The sequence below is a fragment of the Symphalangus syndactylus genome, chromosome 3 (genome assembly GCF_028878055.3).
Source record: "Symphalangus syndactylus isolate Jambi chromosome 3, NHGRI_mSymSyn1-v2.1_pri, whole genome shotgun sequence".
Classification (NCBI taxonomy): domain Eukaryota; kingdom Metazoa; phylum Chordata; class Mammalia; order Primates; family Hylobatidae; genus Symphalangus; species Symphalangus syndactylus.
The window spans coordinates 21,177,671-21,197,979 of NC_072425.2; the positions used below are offsets into that span (position 1 = coordinate 21,177,671).

General features: G+C 39.3%; 1 protein-coding gene across 23 annotated transcripts in view; it reads left to right on the plus strand.

The window, feature by feature from the left end:
• The window catches only part of DENND1A (DENN domain containing 1A), a 553,551-nt gene that overhangs the window by 252,779 nt on the left and 280,463 nt on the right, over positions 1–20,309 (plus strand). For all 23 annotated transcript variants that reach the window (XR_010119966.1, XR_010119965.1, XR_010119967.1 and 20 more), the window contains 2 exons: positions 2,032–2,112; positions 6,335–6,388. Coding sequence is in view for 18 of the 23 variants with exons in the window: in XM_055271163.2 (XP_055127138.1) it covers positions 2,032–2,112; positions 6,335–6,388 (135 nt within the window). In the remaining 5 variants the exon portion in view is untranslated. The remainder of the gene's footprint in view (positions 1–2,031; positions 2,113–6,334; positions 6,389–20,309) is intronic.

Below are 20,309 nucleotides of genomic sequence, written 5' to 3' on the forward strand. Positions count from 1 at the left end.
GAATAAGAGTGCTCCCTCTAGTCATATCTGGAACAATCTGAGCATCAAAACAAATTAGGATAGTAAAGGATTATATCACACTGAATAAAACAGGAAACTATGGACCCATGGTAAAATAAATAAGTAAATGGATACATTGAAAGTTTGAGGAATGGGATATTTACACAAAGTGTGAATCCACAAAATGGTTATTTACTGCAAAGAGAAAGAATAATGTTACTGTAGAGATACCAAGTGAATTAATCAATTGATGAAAGCAAACATCATGAGTGAAGGGACATTGAAATCAGACATTAGACAAAACATTAGACAATTGAAAGTTATTCTACAAAATGGGTGGTCTCATTGTCAAGGCCGTACAAATCTAGAAAAGACTGAGGAGCTGTTCCAGACTGAGGACGAGTAGAGGGTTATAACTACTAACTGCAACATGTGATTCTGAAGTGGATTGTTTGCTGCCAAAGATATTAATTGGCACAGTTGGCAAAACTTGAGGATAAGGTGGTAATTCTGCATCAGTGTTAATTTCCAGATTATTATGATTCTCTTAGTTTGTTTTCTGCTGCTATAACAGAATACCACAGACCGGGTAATTTATAAAGAAAAGAGATGTATGTGGCTCACAGTTCTGGAGGCTGGGAAGTCCAAGAGCCTGGTGCTGGCATCTGTTGAGGACCTTCTTGCTGGGTCATAACATGTGACACTCGAGACAAGAGACACAAGATGGGGGCCAAATTTATCCTTTATCAGAAGCCCACTCTCACAATAATGGCATTAATTCATGATGTACTCATGTCTTAAAGGTCCTACCTCTTAATACTGTTACAATGATATTTAAATTGTCAACACATCAACTTTTGGGGGAAACATTTAAACCACAGCAATGATTAATTGTGGTGATTTAGGAGAATGTCCTTGTTTGTATCTATGGATGATGGGGCATAATCTTGGCAGCTCATTCTCAAATAGGTCAGGAAATAATAAAAAAATTTTTTTTAACAATTTCTACAACTGTTCAGTAAGTTTGAGATTGTTTCAGAGCAAAACTAAACACATGCACACACACCCACAAGTTCATCTCTCTCCTCTCTGAGAAGCTTGTTTGATTTGTCAGAGCTCAGATTGAAACAAGCTTATAGTCTGGGTGCATCTTCTTTTTCCTGTCCTTAAATTCACTACTTAAAGACAGCTGTAGTGAAGCCAGGAGGGCTCTGGAGCCTGCATTTCACCCCTTAGCTGTGCAACTTACTAACGGGCTGATTTGAGACAAGTTGCTTCACCTTTTGGAGCCTCAGTTTTCACATTGTTGAAGTGGGTAGTTGGGAGGATCAAATAGAGGATGAATAGATACAAATATACACTTATCAGTATTAGCACAAATAATTCCACAGGGTGGGAGAAATAGCATTTGGATAATTCTGTGAGCAGTGTTCTTTTGAGCATTTTAGAGGTGAATCCATTTTCAGTCAAATAATTTGTATTGCTTTGTATGTCATTATGTTGCTCAATTTCACAAATTAGAATGCGTAGCCACCATCCTATATTGCATGCTGTTATAGTTAGTTCATTTCTAATTTTCCATAATTGGAGGCTGCCATGTGTACCCGGTGAACACTCAATAAAATTAATTGAGGGTAATGATGATGAAGACAAGATCTATAGTGTCATCATTATTTCTCCTAACCACCCCCGCCCTGTAAGCTAGGATTGTTTGCATTTAAAAGTTGTTGCTATGGAGTTTAGGGGATAGATTTGCTGAGAGCTTATGGTATATGATCCATAAAAGGCGGTCATGGTAGGTGTCTCACTGAGTAGAAAATGTCAAACTTGGTGTAGGAGGATCTATTTGGCTCCTATGTTTGAGGCATACGCAGTGTCTTTTGTCAAACCCTACATGAGTATCAAACCTATTTCTGTACTGGGGCCAGCATCTCCCCAGCCCCCTCAGTCATGTGTGCCCAGACCTCCTTGCAGGTATCTTACTAAGGGCTCAGCCTTGCTTTTGTTACTTAGGCCTTTTATTTCTTTCAGGAAAATCAGTGGAATGAGCTTCTTGAAACTCTGCACAAACTTCCCATCCCTGACCCAGGAGTGTCTGTCCATCTCAGCGTGGTAAGTGGGGCAGAGTATTAGCCATCACTGAGAACCCATTTCATTATTGACAGTAAGAGGGAGCTAGCTGAACAGGATTGTATTTTGTCACCTGTACCTCCCCTAACCCTACCCCCAAATACTCTGAGACCTCTGAGCTCAAGATAGGCCAGGGAGTAGAATTTCTTCCTTTCTCTGAGATTCTGTAAGAAACAGACATGTCCTAAATGTCCCCACCCTCCTCTGTGTCCATCATCCCATCACCAGTATCTCTTGGATCACCGATACTGGCCTGAAATAGGACAGCTGGCTCTGCCTGCTTCTTCAGTCCCTGTCCCGGCCTCCCTGTGTCACCCTCGCCCCACAGCACTGCTTTGCATGTCCCTTTGCTGAAGCCCATCCTGCACCCTCAGCTTTCAACATTTCCTCTCCCCTATTTGCCAGGGCAACACATATTCATCCTTCAGAACTCAACTCTGATTTTATTTCCAGAGAAATCCTCCCTTGATACCTCGTAGGTTTTGCTAAGATTACCTCCTTTGCTCCAAGCATCTTGCACACTTTGTGGTACTTAGTTACACCCTATTGGAATGATTCCTTTTCCTGTCCCCCTCACTGGACTGTGTGTCCCTTGAGGACAGAGCGGGAGAGTGCTTAATGTTGTTCCTGGCCTGTAGTGATAGTTCTTTGAATACCTATAAATATATACTGCTATTACATGTTCTGCACTGTGCTCTGAAATACCAGTTGGGAGATTTCCATCCTAGTCATTGTCTTGCCAATGACCTGAGTGATCTTAATCAGGACCTTTAACCTTGTGAGCTTCAATTTCCTCATCTGTCAGATAAGGCATCAGAAGAGGTGTAGGAGATCTTTTCCATATTTTGGTTCCAGGAATTCTCTAATTCCCTAGATCAAACCCTCAAGCCCTTGTCACTACCTTCATCAGAATCCTCAGATGGACATACTTTGACCAAGTATTGATTATTATCCAGGGGCTATTTCCCTTATATCATGGGGCCTGAAAATTTTAAAAGTTTTGTCTTTCATCTTCATTAGAACCAGGTACAGTGTTGGTATTTAGTGGTAGAAAGGTATCTCCCCTCCTAAAGAAAATTAATATTCCTTGTAGGTTTTTTCAGAATGATGATAAAATTGAAAGCAGTGTTACTACCAGTAATTAATAATAGATCTACTATTTTAATAAGTTCCCAATTTATACTAAATATGTATCTCTAATATTCAAAACAAGTCTACAAAATAGATATTAACATTCCCATTTCATGGATGAGGTTTCAAGAGGAAAAGATACCTGCCTTTCCAAGGTCATGTGCTTAATAAGAGATAAGACTTGAGTTTTCAAAGCCAGGGCTAACTTCAAGCCTATGATCTTTCCACTGTGCCATTCGTGTGGAAGGAGAGGGAGAGAAGGAAGGAAGGAAGAAAAAAATGAATTTACAGAGACTTTTGCCCATTTTAATAGAGCATAGGAAAGAAAGAAACCTTGTTACAAAAATTCTCATACGGCAGGGGAGACCATCTGGAAAAGATGAACAAATGAGCTTTAAACCTGCCCCAGTCCTTGCTGTATAGCTAAGCAACCCTGCCTTTGTCTCTGTCCTTTTTCCTAAGCAGCTTGATCTCACCACTTCAGTCCGTAATGACATCCGACAGGTAGCTGTGGAGTATCCTGGCTGGGTCACCAGCTGCTGGGGAAGAAGGTCCACTCCTTCCTTCAAATGGCTGCTCAGGAGCGTGCATGCCAGGCCTCAAGGACAAGCCATCTCAGGGGCAGCAGGAACTGCTGGGGTGGCGCAGCTGTTTCATGCCACTGGTTTCTAGGAATGTTTCTGACCTCCCCTGGTCCCCAGCATTTCATGGGCAATGGAGCAAAACAGAATCTCAAAGGACAGCCTGGGGACTACTTGGTTTTGGAATTGTGTTGGCTCACTATTTACTATCAATTGCATCTGTAAAGGCAGATTTTTTTTCTTTCCTTTTCACTGGGAATTCCTTTCTCCATATTGCATTTATGATTTTGAAGAGCTACTCTCATCTAGGTTATACATCCTGACATGTTGATAAAATGGTAATCCTGGACTTTTTGTCTCTAGTCACTCTCTGCAAGAGTATATTTCTGTGTGTCTGATATGAGTGATGATACAAATAGTAATATGAACTAGCAGTTCACAGCAGTAATAATTTTATATTAAAATACCATTTATTGAATGGTAGGCATTTCATATATATAACATTTATTCTTCATAACAGTTTTGAAGAAGATAATATGAGTCCCATTTATAGATTCAAAAACAGGTTCTGTGCTATTAAGTGAATTTGCTGAGCTATGTAATCACCACATGGCCATCTGTTACTCAGCTAAACTTCTAGCCCTTTGGTATAGAAGTTGGTATCTCATGGAGTCATATTGGAACCTTGCATATTACTTTTCCATATTACTTTTCCTGTTTTAATCCTCATTGTTGAATTAATCACTTATTAGTTCCCATGCTACACCGTCTCTTCTGTAATACTTCATAGGTAGTATTTTGATATACACACAGATTTTGGAATAATGCATCGAAGAAGGCTTTTTTAAGTTATCTTTTTTATACTTTATATTTTTTACTTTTTTATTTGTTCAAGTCCCTTTAGCTGTCATTTGCCATAAAAAGCACAGGTATAACAGTCTGTCATGGTGGAAAGAGCACAGCTCTAGTTACACAGATTTAGTTTTGGTCCATATTCTGCCACGTACTAGCTGTGTGACCTTTAACTGACTACTTGACTTCTGTGAGCATTAATTTACCCATTTGTAATATGGAGATAATATCTATCTCAAAATTTGTTATGGGAATTAGAGATAACATTTACAGAGTACTAGACATAATGCCTTTCATGTAGCAGGTATTCAACAAATATCTGTTGAATATTAGACGAGTACCTTATACTATTATTGTTGTCATCATCATCATTACGATTGTCCCCAAGGCCTTTCATTTCAGAAAGCCTATACAACTCATTCTTCTAGACACCTACCTATTTTGCAATCACCCAAGAGTGGGGGTTGGGGTGGACAACTTCCTGAAATGTCACTTGGGGGTCCAGGTTTGAACTTAGGCCATGGCTAAGCTGACCTTCTCTGCATGTGACCTTTCCTGGCCTTTGCACAATCCCATCTTTAATTGGCCGGCACCAAGCTCTTTCCATTCCTGCTTGCCATTGTCTTCTGAGTCTTTAATAGCAGCAAAGGAGGTGCCATCAGTTCAGCCTGTTGTCATTTAACTCAGGGATGCATGCTTGTTGCATATGGAGATACCTCATTGGACGTTCTTTGAAGAAGTCAATTTTTCAACTCCACTGAGTCTCCAGTCAGGAGGCTTATGATGGAGTGGGCTTCGGGGGCAGAATTTCTCTACCCTTAGTCATCTGCAATGGTCTCAGCTCCAGTGCTCCAGCAACTGGAGCTCTTACTAACATCACTTAGGCCTTTGGGGCAAATTTTGGCCACATTTTGTAGATGAATATAATCTCAGATGCTGAAATGAGATGACAGGTTTGGTTGGTAAAAATCATCACTGAGTGAATCTGGTGATATTTTGTTCCTAGAATACACTTGCCTCACTGAACAATAAATTATGAAACCAACGCCTTTTTCATGTGTTTAGCCATTTAACCTCTTTGAACTATTTATTTATTTATTTAGAGACAGAGTTTCATTCTTGTCGCCCAGGCTGGAGTGCAGTGGCACAATCTCAGCTCACTGCAACCTCCACCTCCTGGGTTCAAGCGATTCTCCTGCTTTAGCTTCCCGAGTATCTGGGATTACAGGTGCCCGCTACCACACCTGGCTAATTTTTTTGTATTTTCAGTATGGACGGGGTTTCATCATGTTGGCCAGGCTGGTCTCGAACTCCTGACCTCATGTGATCCGCCTGCCTTGGCCTCCCAAAGTGCTGAGATTACAGGCGTGAGCCAACACTCCTGGCCTGAACTCTTCATTTATATCTCCCAAAGAAGTTCTCCTCTCATAGAAAAGAACTCCATCTACCAAAGTGATGATTTAATGCATCTGGTTCAATCTGACATTATCCAAAGAAAATATTCCATGGGTGTTTCTTCTGAGTGAAACCGTTTCCTTTTCTGAGTAAGGAAATATTTTCCAATCATTTACCTGAATTCTGAGTAATGCAATTGTTATACATTTTAGCAGAAATAAATCACTTTTGCTTTTCTTTTCTAGCATTCTTATTTTACTGTGCCTGATACCAGAGAACTTCCCAGCATACCTGAGAATGTAAGTACTTGGGAATAAAAAATTAAATTTTTATTCTTCTCTGTTTTCTGCCTATTTGTTTTAATAAATAGAGGATGTGATTTAAAGTATCATTATAAAAATTATGATTTTTAAAAAACACATTATAAAAATGAAAGTATAAGAACTGAAGTGTATTATAAAAACAAAAACAAATAGAGAATATTTGCAAAGTATAGAAAGTATAAAGACAAGGAGGGATTGTTATTCCTATTTCTCAAAGGTAATTATGTATTAATATGATATTTGATTCCCTCTTTTTAGAATGTATTTTTACATAGTTAAATCACCTATTATAAAAACATCTTTTCCATTTTCATTCATATGACTTATTTTTGTCAACTATGTAATATTCCATTTACTCTGTAGTTTAGCCATTCTCTCACTGTAGAACATTTAGATTGTTTCTCATTTCTGCTATTGTAAGTGAAATGTTTCCATATAAAGAATTTTCCAAATAGAGGTTTATTAGGGTAGATCTACTCAAGCAGAATTACACTTCTACTTCTTACCTTTGTATATTTACCTTTCAGAGAATAAAATAAAGTATTTGTGGGTGAAGCATGAGGGCCTCCATCCCTACCTCCAAAGGACGTAGGAGCAGTGAACTAGAGTGAGAGAGAGCAGAAGGTTGATGTTTGCCTTCTGAACAAGCTGAATGACATATCTAGTCTAGCTGCATGACATGTTTTCAAAATGTTTTACTATGATTATAAATAGTACTATGTAGAATCAGATAAAGAATGTCTACCACTTAGACACTTGATTACTTTTTTAAAATTGTGGTAACAAATACATAACATAAAATTTACCATGTTAATCATTTTTAAGTGTACAGCTCAGTGGTTTCGAATGCATTCATATTTTGTACAGTCAATGTCCAGAACTTTTTGTATCTTACAAAACTGAAACGCTGTACTCATTAAGCAATTTCCCATTACCCTGTCTCCGCAACCCCTGGCAACCATCATTCTGCTTTCTGTCTCCATGAATTTGACTACTCTCTATATAGTACTTCACGTAAGTGAAATCATACAATATTTGTCCTTTTGTTCTGAGTTATTTCACTTAGCATAATACCTTCAAAGTTCATCTGCGTTGAAGCATGTGTCAGAATTACCTGCCTTTTTGAGGCTGAATGATATTCCACTGTATGTGTAGACCACATTTTGCGTATCTGTTCATCCAGCGATAGATGCTGAGATCAGTAGATATTGTTTTTACCCTTTGGCTATTATCAATAATACTGCTTTGAACATTGGTGTACAAATGCCTGTTTGAGTCTCTGCTTTCAATTCTTTTGGGCATATACTTGAATACTTGATAAGAAAAGTACTGGAATATGTGCTATACCTTTTCATAACTACTGTAGATTCACAGAAAGGAAATTTTTCTAAGTGTTGTCTATAGAACAGGTTATAAATGTCAGGTGATCAAATGTAATGAATGAAGTTAGGCTGTAGTATCGTGATTAGATAACAGTCTTGATAAGTTGGGATTATCAAGCATATCCATGTAGTATATTATCTGTATGATCAGACTATGGTAGAAAATGTTGCATCCTTTTTGTTTGACATTAACTAATAAAAAATTCAGACCAGAGTTCCCATTTCAACAATAGCTAATGTTGATTGAGTACTACTACTCGAAATACTATATATTTGGTGCCTTTCTCCATTTTCTCATTTAGCTCTCTCAACAAGCTTACATGGTAACTACCATAATTATTTAATATAAGGAAACAGAAGCCCTGAAAATTTAAGTCACATATTCAATATCCTACAGGAAATAAATGGTAAAATCAAAATTCAAATATTGATCTTTCTAGATTCTTGAGACTAAGCTCTTACATAACATGCTATACTTTGAGCCCATGATTTTTACCTTTCATCTCTCAGAAAATTCCATTGAAATGATGAACGAAAGGAGAAAAATATTTCCCTAATGACAGAGGAAGCTGCCATGAGCCAGAAAGTTTGGGAATTTACATAATATAAAGGAGATGATTACTGATAGTTGCAGTCAATTCAGTATAGACAGTGGAAAAATCCAAAAAGAAGTGGGAAAGTAGTGCAGGAAGAGCAGAAGCAGAGGCATACTCTGGCTACGAAGGAGGCTACTGAAAGATTATTTTAAAATGCTATGGGACATTTATAAGAATTGATCATGTACTGAATCACACCAGAAATTTCAAAATAGAGCATATTAAACTCTCACAGGTCACTGTCTTTTATGGCAGTGAATGAAAACGATAATAAATTAATTAAAGGTTTAAAAATATTCATCTATTTGAAATAGCAGTTGGATCAAAGATGATAAAAATTGAAATGAGTTATTATTTAGAAATTAATGACAATAAGGACACTAAACAAGTACCTTAGGGATATGGCCAAAATCACACTCTGGGAAAATTCATAGCTTTGAATACTTTTATATAAATAAAAATTTTAGAAAACAATGAACTTGACTTTCAAGAAGCTAAAAAAAGAATAGTAATAAAAAATAACCAAAACTAGAAAAAGAAATTATAATTTAATTTATTAGGGAATATTGTTAAAGTAAAATTGAAAAATAGTAGTTTTTAAAAACTGAATTTGTGAAAAGAATAAAATTTTAAACTTATTCGATAAATTTAAAGCTTGTGAAAAGAGAAAATTTTCTAGAAAAAGACAAATGATAGTTGGCCTGAGAAATAGGCAATATGAATATAGAATTATAACTTGAAAAGATTATAATAAAGCTCTATTTCAATCTCCATCCTTCAAAAAATCTATCAGATTTAGGTGGTTATATAGGTGTTTCAGGAACAGATAATTATTACTTAAACAGTACCAAATTATAGGAAAGGTATGTGTGTATGTGTATCATACAACAGCGAAAGAAAAATCAGGCATAATCTCCCATCTCAGAGATCTGTTTCTGAGTTTTTTCATCCTTCCTTTTTATGACATGTAGTTTTCAAACTGTGCCACCGGGAACCCCAGTGTTGCTTTGGGAGCCCTGGAAGGCCTCACAGAGGTAGATGGCTAACTGATCAGAGCACTGGATCCCTGTTCCTATTTTATTCAGAGCAGGTTAATTTCCACTGTTTACACTGGGGGTTGAGTAATACTTTGTTTGAGACAAAAGTATTCTTTTGTTTTTTGTTGTTGTTGTTAAGTTTCAAAACTTACATTTTTAAAAGCACACAAAATGTACACACTTTATATGTTTTTCTTGTAACAATGTACCATGAACATTTACCTGTGTCATTAAAAATTCTTTACAAATATTTTGTTGTAAAAGATTAATACTGATACATAGAGAAAAAAATGAAAGGTCCCCATTACCACCATCCCCTCCAACCCCAATCCCACTCTCCCTCCAGTGTTTGATGAAATCTTTCTCTAGGAATTTAGTGTTATGTGTGTGAGAACCTGTGTGTGTTGTAGATGGTTTTTAAACATAAATATGATGCTATTCATACTTGTTTAGCAACTCATTTTTTGGTTTAATGTATTCTAAAAAGTGTTCATATCTACCTACTTCATCCTTTTTAATGACATACTTATTTAGTGGTATTTTTATTCTTATGAAAGTAAGGCATATTAATGGATTAAAAACATGTAGGACTACATAGTTGATGAAAACCAGCAATTTTCAAGTTGCCCAGCTACTTTCGAGTTTTTAGCTGCTGTGTTTCCCTCTGTATTTTTGAATAACTTATTCATATTGCTAAATCTTATTTTTTTGTTGTTACAGATATCACTTATTGATTTTCCTATAGAAGATGAGAGTTTTGGTCTTTTCCCACCTGTAACACTCCCTACCCCGAAACACACAGAATAACGTTCTCTCAGTCACATGTTTCCCCCTCCCATTCTTTCTATACCTTTAGAAAATTTTTACATTAAATCAGAAGTTAATGTTTACATTTTAATGGGCATGCTGAAGCAGTTAGTAGATTACCTTTCCTTTCTTATACAACTTTTTGTCACATAAGCGTTCTTGGGTTTCACATCTTTCTCATTCTTGATTTCATTCCCTCATTTTGGTGAAACACGTGCCAGTAGTTTTCTTGAGAAAGTACTTGTTAGAGGCAACATTTTTAGACCTAGCATGACTAAAAATAACTCTTTTCTTCTTTTTTTGAGACAGAGTCTTGCTCTGTCGTCCAGGCTGGAGTGCACTGGCACAATCTCGGCTCACTGCAAACTCCACCTCCTGGGCTCAAGCGATTCTCCTGCCTCAGCCTCCCATATAGTCGTGGCTACAGGTACACACCACCATGCCTGGCTAATTTTTGTGTATTTTAGTAGAGATGGGGTTTCACCATGTTGGCCAGGCTGGTCTTGAACTCCTGACCTCAAGTGATCCACCTGCCTTGGCCTCCCAAAGTGCTGGAATTACAAGCATGAGCCCAGCCTCTTTATTCTTCTTTTGACAGTTTGACTGGGTATAGAACTCTAGGTTGGAAATTATCTTCCAAACTTTGAAGATGTTTCTCCACTGACTTCTAGCTTTGCTGTTGCAGCTAAGAAGTCTCAGCCATTCTGATTCCTGTGATTTATTTATTGTAACCATCCTTTGGTGGTCTCTCCTGGTATCCTGAAATTGCAGTGGTGTGCCTTGCTAGGGGCCTGTTTTCATCTATTGTGCTGGACACTTGGTGGTTCCATTTAATACGGAAACTCATGTCCTTTAGAGCTGAGAACTTTTCTCACATTATTTCTTTGAAAAAATATTCTTCATTTTTCTTTCTTTCTCTGGGGCCTCTATGATAGAATGTTAAATATCCTGTACTGATCCTCTAATTTTCTTGTTTTTTCTCTGCTATTTTCCATCTCTTTCTTTTCGTTTTCTCTCTACTTTCTTCAGCGAATCTTTCCATCTTTGGAAATTTACTTCTGCCATTATATTAATATTTTCACTCATCTGTGAGACTATTTATAGATTTTAAAAATTGTTCTTGTATTATTTTCTTGCTCAACATTCCTATCTTCCGTTTGTTTTGTTCCATAACTTTCACTATAGAGCCTTTCCTCAAATGGCTGCCCCGTCACATTTAAGAGTGAGGCACTAAAAAGCTGACTGAATGCTCTGTCAGTCATTCCTGGAGCTTGGAACTAGTGTGGCTATTTTGGGGGCAGTGGCCTCTGAAATATCAGTATCAGAATCTTTTCCTTTGGATTTGGTCTGTTTTATTTGCCTAGGTAGTGTATGCTTTATTACCAGTGTTCTGGAAGCTGAGTAGGAATGGTAGGTTATGACATGTCAACATCTAATATGTATACCTTTGTTTAATACTCATTTTCAGTGTAAGGCTTTATTGCCTGTCCTCAACTATACCTGGTGTCCCCAGGCCTTTCTGGTTCAGTTCTTCCAGAAAGTAAACACATATTCCTCTGGAGAGGTGCAGGAAAGTCTGTTGACTAGCTCAGTGAGCTGGGAGAGGAGATCTTTGGGATTGAATTACTCCTCTTTTTATTTGCACCCCCTCTCCTAGCCTTCAGAGATTCTGGGTGTCTCCAGTTCCTTTTTGGAATTCTTTTTGTGCTATGAGTTGGGCTGGATGCTCGGTGCTGTGCCTGCTCACCTTATCCATAGCTTTCAGCTTTTCTTCTCAACCTCAGTTGCATGCTTGTCAGCTTGGGCCAGATCATTCTTTTTTGAGTGGGGCTGTTTTATACATCGTAGGATATTTAGCAAGCATCTCTGGGCCCTACTCATTATATGATGGTAGCACATTCCCCTCCAGCTGTGACAACCAAAAATGTCCCCAGGCATTGCCAAATATCCCCTGGGGGACTAATGGCCCCAGCTTGAAAACCAGTTCTTTAGTCACATCTGCTTTTTGGTGTTCAAAAATTTGATCTCTTTCTTCCATTACTAATTCTTCTCCTGTTTTTCAGTATTCGTGCCTTTTAAAATTCTTTTACTGTGACTTTTTCTGGGAGGCTGGTATCAGGAGAGAGAAAAGATAAATATGTATGTTTAATTCACTGTATTTAACTGTTGTAGCTATGCTTTTCCTACTAATAGACATTTACATTTTCTACTATAAATAATGTTATGATAAAAATGATTGCCTAGGTTAGGTTCATTAAAAAAAATCTTTTTTCTTTTAAGAACAAATAATTTCTTAAGAACTTCATTTTAAGGTACCTGGAAATTCTGATCATTTCTAATTTTTCAAAACCACAATTGAGATTAGGAAGGTTTTTTTTAAGTCTTCTCATAGCCTTACCTCCAAAGCCTGTCTGCACTGTATGCTACCTCTCCTGCCCCCACTATTTTAAAAATTTACATTCCTTCTGCTGGTTTTGCTACTAATGAACCAATTCCCTGTGCATGACCCATTGTCCCTAAATCCTCCTTTGCAAACCAGTAAAAGGCTAGCCTTGTTTGTTTCTAAGCGGAATGGTAATACCAATCTGCCAGACTCCTACCGTACATGATTCCACTTTAATCCTTAGAGCTACTCCGAGAGGGGTAGACATGCGCCCCATTTTAGACAGGGAGCCCAGAGCTCACAGAGCTGAGGCGGCAAGGTCTGCTTGTAAGCACGGTGTAGCAGCCCAGGTTTGTAAGCTTTTGTTCCTTTTGTACCCCACTGCCTCCCTGGAATTGATGTGTTCTATTCATGAGGAAAAAAAAGGAAAAGAAGTGATTTTTTTAAATATATAGCAAATTAAAAAATGAAGCAGGAAAGCCTTTCCTCTAAGGAGAATCTGAACTTTTGTAGGACCAATTTGTGTGGTTTTTGACACAGAATCACTATTGAGCTCTAGCAGTGTTGAAATTTGCATATTAATCTCTTGATGATTTTTCAAGGATTAATTTAAAATTACTAAATTGCTGCATTGCAAATTGAAATAAGCAATAACTGTGGGGTTGTTAATCCTTTATGATCTGGTGTAGTGGAAAGAACATGAATTTTAGAGACAACCAGACTCTGGGCTTCGCTACCCTGGGACCTTGGGGCAACGTACTTATACTCTTGGAGCCTCTAGGTCCTTATCTACAAAAGGAAAATGTGAGAAACTCATGAAGTGTTAAATGTAGAGTTCCAAGGACAATGTCTGGTTTGTTGGAGATGCTGCTTTCAATGGTCTGTTTCTTTTTCTCCTTTTCTTGGCTCTCCCAGAATTCTAGTCTTAACCTCCCTTGAGATCTGAGTTGTGGCTGAGGGCTGAAGAACATTATTCTTGGAGCACATCTTTTTTAGGTTTTTCTCATATTCATGGTTATGGAGATTAATTCTTTTCCTTTCATGGGGCATATATTTCATGGAGCCTTGAAAGTGGCTTAGCAGGCCCTTTTCACACCAGAATGTCTGAAGCTTGGAACTGGTGTGGCAGATGGAGCCCAGGGCTCTGCTGCCTGTAATATAGATGATTTGTAAATATTTATTGATTATCTCCTCTAAGGAACATAAGCAGCAAAAAGGATAAATAGGCTTTGGGATGTGGAACTTAATAATGTTCTATCACCAGATAATCCTGTTCTCCTGGACGGCTCCAGAGAAGTGTTAGTGTAAAAAAAGAGAGGAAGGAGCTGGTATTTATTGAGCATCCACTGTGGATCAGATCGGGCACAGTTTGTTATGTTATGAAATCTTCACAACAGCCTTATAGTATGGTTGTTATCTCTGTTCTGGAGAGGAAATGAAGCCCAGAGATGTGAGGTAACTTGCCAAACCAGGAAGTGCTGAAACCAGGATTCATACCTCTGTCGGTATGATCTGAGCATTGAGATGCTGCTGGGTCTGGGCCCTGGCTCCGTGGCTCCCTCTGCCCATCTAAGAAGTTGCTCATCATACATGTAAGTTATATAATTAATTGTATGAATGTTTGGTAAAATGTCCTGTCTCCTTCTCTAAGGACAGGGATCAGTATTTTTTTTCACTGTAGCACTCTACCCAGAACAGAATAGAAGCCCAGTGTGTATTTATTGACTGAACGAATGACTGAATGAATGAACATGTAGCCACCCCCAGGAGAAGAGAAAAGAACAATTCCTTTCAGTTGGCTTTTGGGCCAATTTGTCTGCAAGACATTAATGAAAAGCAAACGTAAAAAATTAATTCTTTTCCCTTTCAGATCCCCATTGAAGTTAATTCTCATTATTTCTACAATTTCTTTGTAAAAATATTTTCTTTCTTTTCACTGAAAAACTATCACTCTGTAATTGCCCATCAGGGTTTTCTCTGTCTATCAAGATAACACATGTAAGAGTGAATTTTATGCAGGCAATAATTAAATGAGCATAAATCTTTATAAATTTTAAACAGTTGACCTGCATTTAAAAAAAAGTGGCAGATCACAAACAGTTATGTAGTAATAATTACATTGTAAAACAGCTGTATAAAGGATTTTTTTTAAGTGTCCAGGTTTTGAAGTCTACTTCTGATTAATGGATAATCATATAGACCTTCATTTGGAATATTAAACAAACCTGTCTTAATTATCTAGTTGGTGTCATACCAAGTGGTTAATGATGCGAGGAAAGCAGTTAGAATGGACAGTTACATATAACATTGCCCAGACTCCACTTTGTCAAAAGATGCACCATGATATAGAAAAGATTTATGAACTCATCATGACTTTCAAACATAAACAAAGTTGAAGTGGTAGTAGAAGACCTATTATCAAGAACTGCGATTATAGAGAATTCCATTGTTTCTCTTAAGAGTTGTCAGGTAATTGTTTATTCTAATGGTTTTTCTATTCACATGGAGGGATGAAAGTTGACCTCTCGGTAAACTCTGCTTTCCTTTCTAGAATACTCTTCTCTGATTTGATTGCTTATGTGAATTTCTGGGATTCTTTCTTAAGCAGATTCTTGTAGAATCCAAATTTATAATTCCCTTTAAAGAATCCCTCCCAACTAAGGTTACCTAAATTCTTAAAAAAAAAAAAAAAAAATCGGTTGAGGGTTTTAAAAATGTATATTATGGTAAAATAATTTGAATAGAAGTTATTTCAGTAAACAAGACCCACTGACAAAACTAAGCCTCTTGCCTTGGAAGCTGCCTTCAGACACAAGACAGTAGGTCTTTATCATGTGTACCATGTATGAAGTGGAAAGTCACAAAGACTAATAAAATGACAGACAGTGGGGCGGACTAGCATCTGTTTCGAAGGCTCCAAGGAGTACCCAGCTTAGAGTCAGTTCTTTGGTTTGAGGATTATCTCATTTCCCTAAGGTATTGAACCTAAGACGCTTTCTCTCTAAGCCCCACTATATCCCCTCCCATTCCCACCCCACTCCAACTCCCCCCATCGCCACCACCCCCACCTGCTTCGTAACCTCAGGCATGGATCACAGTGAGCCTCAAGTCCCCAGCCACCTGGATTGGTGCAGGAGCCAGCAGGGACAGCTAGAAGGGAGCAGCCATTATAAGGCTTCTCCTGGGAGGATGGGGGTTTTGCCAGGTGCCATTCCCTTTCTCTTTGTCTGGATTTAGAGCCACAGGGGGTTTGCTCTGGACCTGACGCTTACCAACATTTCTTTGCAGAGATGAGAAGTGGGAGCCAAGAGTCTAAGGAGCTTGTGCATTGCAGGCTTCTTCTGAAGTACACCTTGCAGGCTGCTCTGTCCAGAGACCTTCCTCAGATTTGAGCCCTTTCTAGCCTGGGTGGTGGATAGCTTTGTAGCTGTGCTACCCAGCCCTAGAGAGTGTGGCCAGAAGAGATGCTAGGTGGAGAGGCACATGCTCATGGGGACATAAATGTATGTGTAACTGAAATAATGTTTAAACTCCGTGAGTAGGAAAGGAATATCCTCAAGCCTAAAAACTTACTGGCACTAAGAAAACCGAGACCTTTTGAGCACAGAAACTGGGAACTAGTCCTCGAAGCAAGGTTTTCCTTTCCAAGTAGGTGAGTCACACAGAGAAGTAATTGGCGGAGAATGAAGAAAGTGGTTATTTAGGCTCAGCCATGGTGGCATTACAGCCCAGGACACTAAGCCTAGGACAAGGTGGCCAGGGACACCATGTTTGACAGGAATTACAGTGCTTTAGAAGGAGGATTTATCCTTTATTAAAAGAATGGACTCTCCCTTTAAAATCCTATTTGGGCAAGTAGACAAGTATGGTGCATAGTAATCTAGAAGTCCACGGGTCACTTGAGATTTTTTTTCTCCTTCCCTCCCCAAGTCTAATTCATCGTCAAGTCCTGTGATTCCACTTTATGGATATCCGTGACATCTACACCCAAAACTTTTGTCTGAATTGGTTTTTTAATGTGTATTTTAATCATTTCTTTCCCAGAATATGGCAGCAGCCTGTTAATTGACTGTCCTGCCTCCTGTTTGCCCTCTTATCTGTCCTCCACAGAGTCTCTAGGAAGATTTTTCTGAAACACGAATAGGATCATGTCAGGATCCTTCAGCACTGCCCTGTCCCTAGCTCCCCTGCCCCCTGCTCTCCCGCCCCACCCTGCCCCTTACTCTCTTCCCTGCCTGTGGCTCCTCTCCCCACCCTGTCTTTGCCTCTGCCTGGAATATGCTTCTTCCCTCATCCACTGAGTGAACCCCTGTTTGGAGGCCCAGACCAAATGTCTTCTCTGTCACACTTTCTCCAGCCTTCCCTTGCATATCCATCAAGGGGAGAGAGGCTTCTCAGCCATGCCTGGAGTGTAGCCTCAACCACAGTATGATGCATCCTGGATTTCTGAGTCTAATGTCCCTCCCACCCCAGAGTAAGCAGGAAAATGGAGATCACAGTTTATCTCTGCAGGCCTAGCTCCCAGGAGGGTGCTAGGCACATAGTAGGAGTTAAATAAGTGTGTGTTGATTGCCTGATTATAAGAGATAGAAATGAGAGGATGAGGATATAGTCCACAGAAGAAGCAAAGTGCTGGGAGAGTGGCTTATCTCGTGTCTTTTATCAGCAGAAGCTCATAATGTGTTCTGGCTGTAGTCTTGACTGACGACAGCCTGCCACAGAAGCCCTCCCTTCTATCCTCTCATCTTACCCATCGGAGAAATATGGTTGGCCTGGCTGTGAAATGAACACCTGCTTCTGTGTACAGCCCTCACCCCAGTTACCTGATAAACCACTAATTTATTTACATTTTTAATACATGTAGCCACAGATACCATGAAAAGTCACCCCTCTGTCCCTCTGCCATCCCCAGTTACTTACCGGTCTTTGTGTAGCTTCCAGTGGCAGTTCTTTTTCTGCAGGTTCTTCACCATTACTGAGTAATCAATTGCTTCATCCGACTCAGAGCCAGGTTTTCTGGAGTCACATGCTACATTCTTCCTAACGTCCCACCTAGTCCATCTTCTGGGCTGGTGCGTTCCGCACTGCACTGCTCTCGCCTGAGAGAGGGACCAGCACCCTCAGCCATTGCTTCCTCCATGCACCGAGCTTGCTGTCATCAAACTGCTGGATGATGGGAGAAGCAGCTTCACTTAACAGGACCTCTGTCTCGTGGCAAAAACGTACTTAAAACTGAGTTACTGTAAGATGGGGACAATGGAAGCATACAGGAGAGCTTGACAAATGAATTGAGGAAGTCTCCCGGGAGGAGGTGACATTGGAGCTGGGCCTTGAAAAGTAAGCGGGTGTCCTCAAGGAAGAGCGGGGCGTTTGAGGCAGAGGACACAGCAGAAGTAAAGGCCTGTGGATATGAAAAGGCATGGTAGGCCTGAGAGAGTAAGGATTGATGTGGCTGGGGGAGGGAGATTCCTGACTCCATGGGGCGTGCTTCTGAACTGAGGCTTGATGGGAACTGCGAGTGCTCCCTGCAGCTGCTCCCGGGGCCCCATTCTGCCCCACAGGTGCTCCCACGGCTGAGCGAGGTTCCCAGGGCTGTTGGCACTCCCACCCACTCCCACCCGCTCAGGCGGGTGGCATCCCAGAAGGAAAGAGGCAGGGGAGGAAGCAGATAAGAAAGACAGCTTCTGTTTAGACACAAATATCTTGGTAATCAGCACAGATGGGATGAGAAATACCAAAAAAAGTACATGACAGTTTAGAGAGAATTTGGCTAAATGTTACATATTTTTAACATACCTGTGTAGAGTTTTTGGAACAAGCACCTGAGTCCCTCAGAATCTGATTGGAGATGGGGGACATGCCTCAATCAAATGGTGTTTTTATTTCAGAAATGTTCCCTTCCCATCCACAAAAGTATCCTTGTGATTTTTTTTTTCTCCCACCAAAATAAGGCGCAGGATTTGTCTCTGACGCTGTGTCTCCCTATTTGGACGGCAAGCTGTGTAACATATTTCTCCCCAGCGTGAAGCTTCTTGGCAGACTCTTGAGGCCACGTTTTGGTGGCTTCAGAGTTATCTTTGGATCTGTCAAAAGTGCTAATGGGCTTTCTGGCCTTCTTTAAGCTCCTCATTTCTATTTTCTTTTTACTTCCATCCTCTCCTAAAAGAAAAATTCATGTAATTCATCAGCAGTTAAGCTTTTTACTGAAATGCTCAGTGAAGGGCCTCGTATTTTTGTTTGTGAGGAGAGCTGTGCCATGTCACCGTCTTCAGAGCAAACCCCACCCTTACATCATTAGCTCTGTGTTCCTCCATCCAGTGGAGGAACCAAGATACACTGGTTGACTCCTTCCGACTGCCTTTGGTGTTTGCTGTTTTGTTTTTCACTGAGTTTGTTAAGAGACAAGTTGGTGTGGTGGTCAGGGTATGAGTTTTGAATTGAGGAGATCTGGTTTTGAAACATGGTTCTCCCCTTTCTAGCTGGGTGACTTTTAGAAGTCTACTGAGACTTGCTGAGCCTCAGTTTTTTTTTTTTCTCATCTATAAAATGGAGATGGTAATGCCTGTTTCAAGCTTGTTGGGAAGATTGGAAAGAACACAGGAAAAGCACCTGTTGCCTGCCACATACAGATCACTCTGTGAATGGGGTAACAGTAATTTTTAACAGAAACATTTCCCTTTCTTTAGGCATACTTGATCTTGTTTCGTTTCTTTTTCCAAATATGAGTTTTACCTACAATTTTGTGTGGAATAAAAACAGCACGGATTTAGAGACAGACCCACTCAGGACTGAATCATGTCACATCCACTTACTGCGCGACCTTTGTCAAATTACACAACTTCTCTGTGCCACTGTTTTCTCATCTTCATAGAAGGATAATAATACTTAGTTCAAGGAACAGTTTGAAGATTAAGTGACGTGTTTGATAATAGATGTGAACCTTTCAAACAATAGATGTGCATAAGAGGGACAATGTGGTGTACGGGAAAGCGTATAGGCTGTGGAGTCAGATCTGACTTCGCCAGTTACTGACCTCTCCCAGACTTCTTTATATTGGAAAGAATAACGCCTCACTGGATTTTTGTGAAGATTGCACAATTACACATCCACAGTGTCTGGTACAGTGGCTGGCACTTGATAAGTAGTTATTATATAGAGCTATTAATTCACTTGCTCTGTATTTATAAAGGTTGATGGTTAACCTGGTACTTCAGTCAAACAATAATAAATTATAAGATAAGTGCCCATTTTTACTCCCAGCCCATAGTATTGTTGAAAAGCACTTTATGCTATTTTGCATGTAAAATCCACCTGGTTTACTTCAATTTATGGGTTATAGATCTTTAATCATTATAAACTGCAACCCCTGGCAATAGCATTCCTTCCCTCCCGAACCCTTTCGTTTTCAGAGGATTATATATTGTATGGCATTGAAAACCTGTAACATTGAAGAAATTAGCATATTCATGTGTATTATTAAAGTCAGGTGGGTATAGAAAGCATTGTATAAATGAAACACATTCCATTTTTTTTTCTGAAATCTGAACAGTACCAATCTATAGTACTAATTAAAAGAATGAAGCCCAGGCTACAGGGGGGAAAAAAGCTAGTTGAAACACTGCTTTGTCACAACTTGCTGCTGTTTGTCTTCAACTTTTTTTCCCCTTTTGAGTGAAATACCTGGAAATTGTA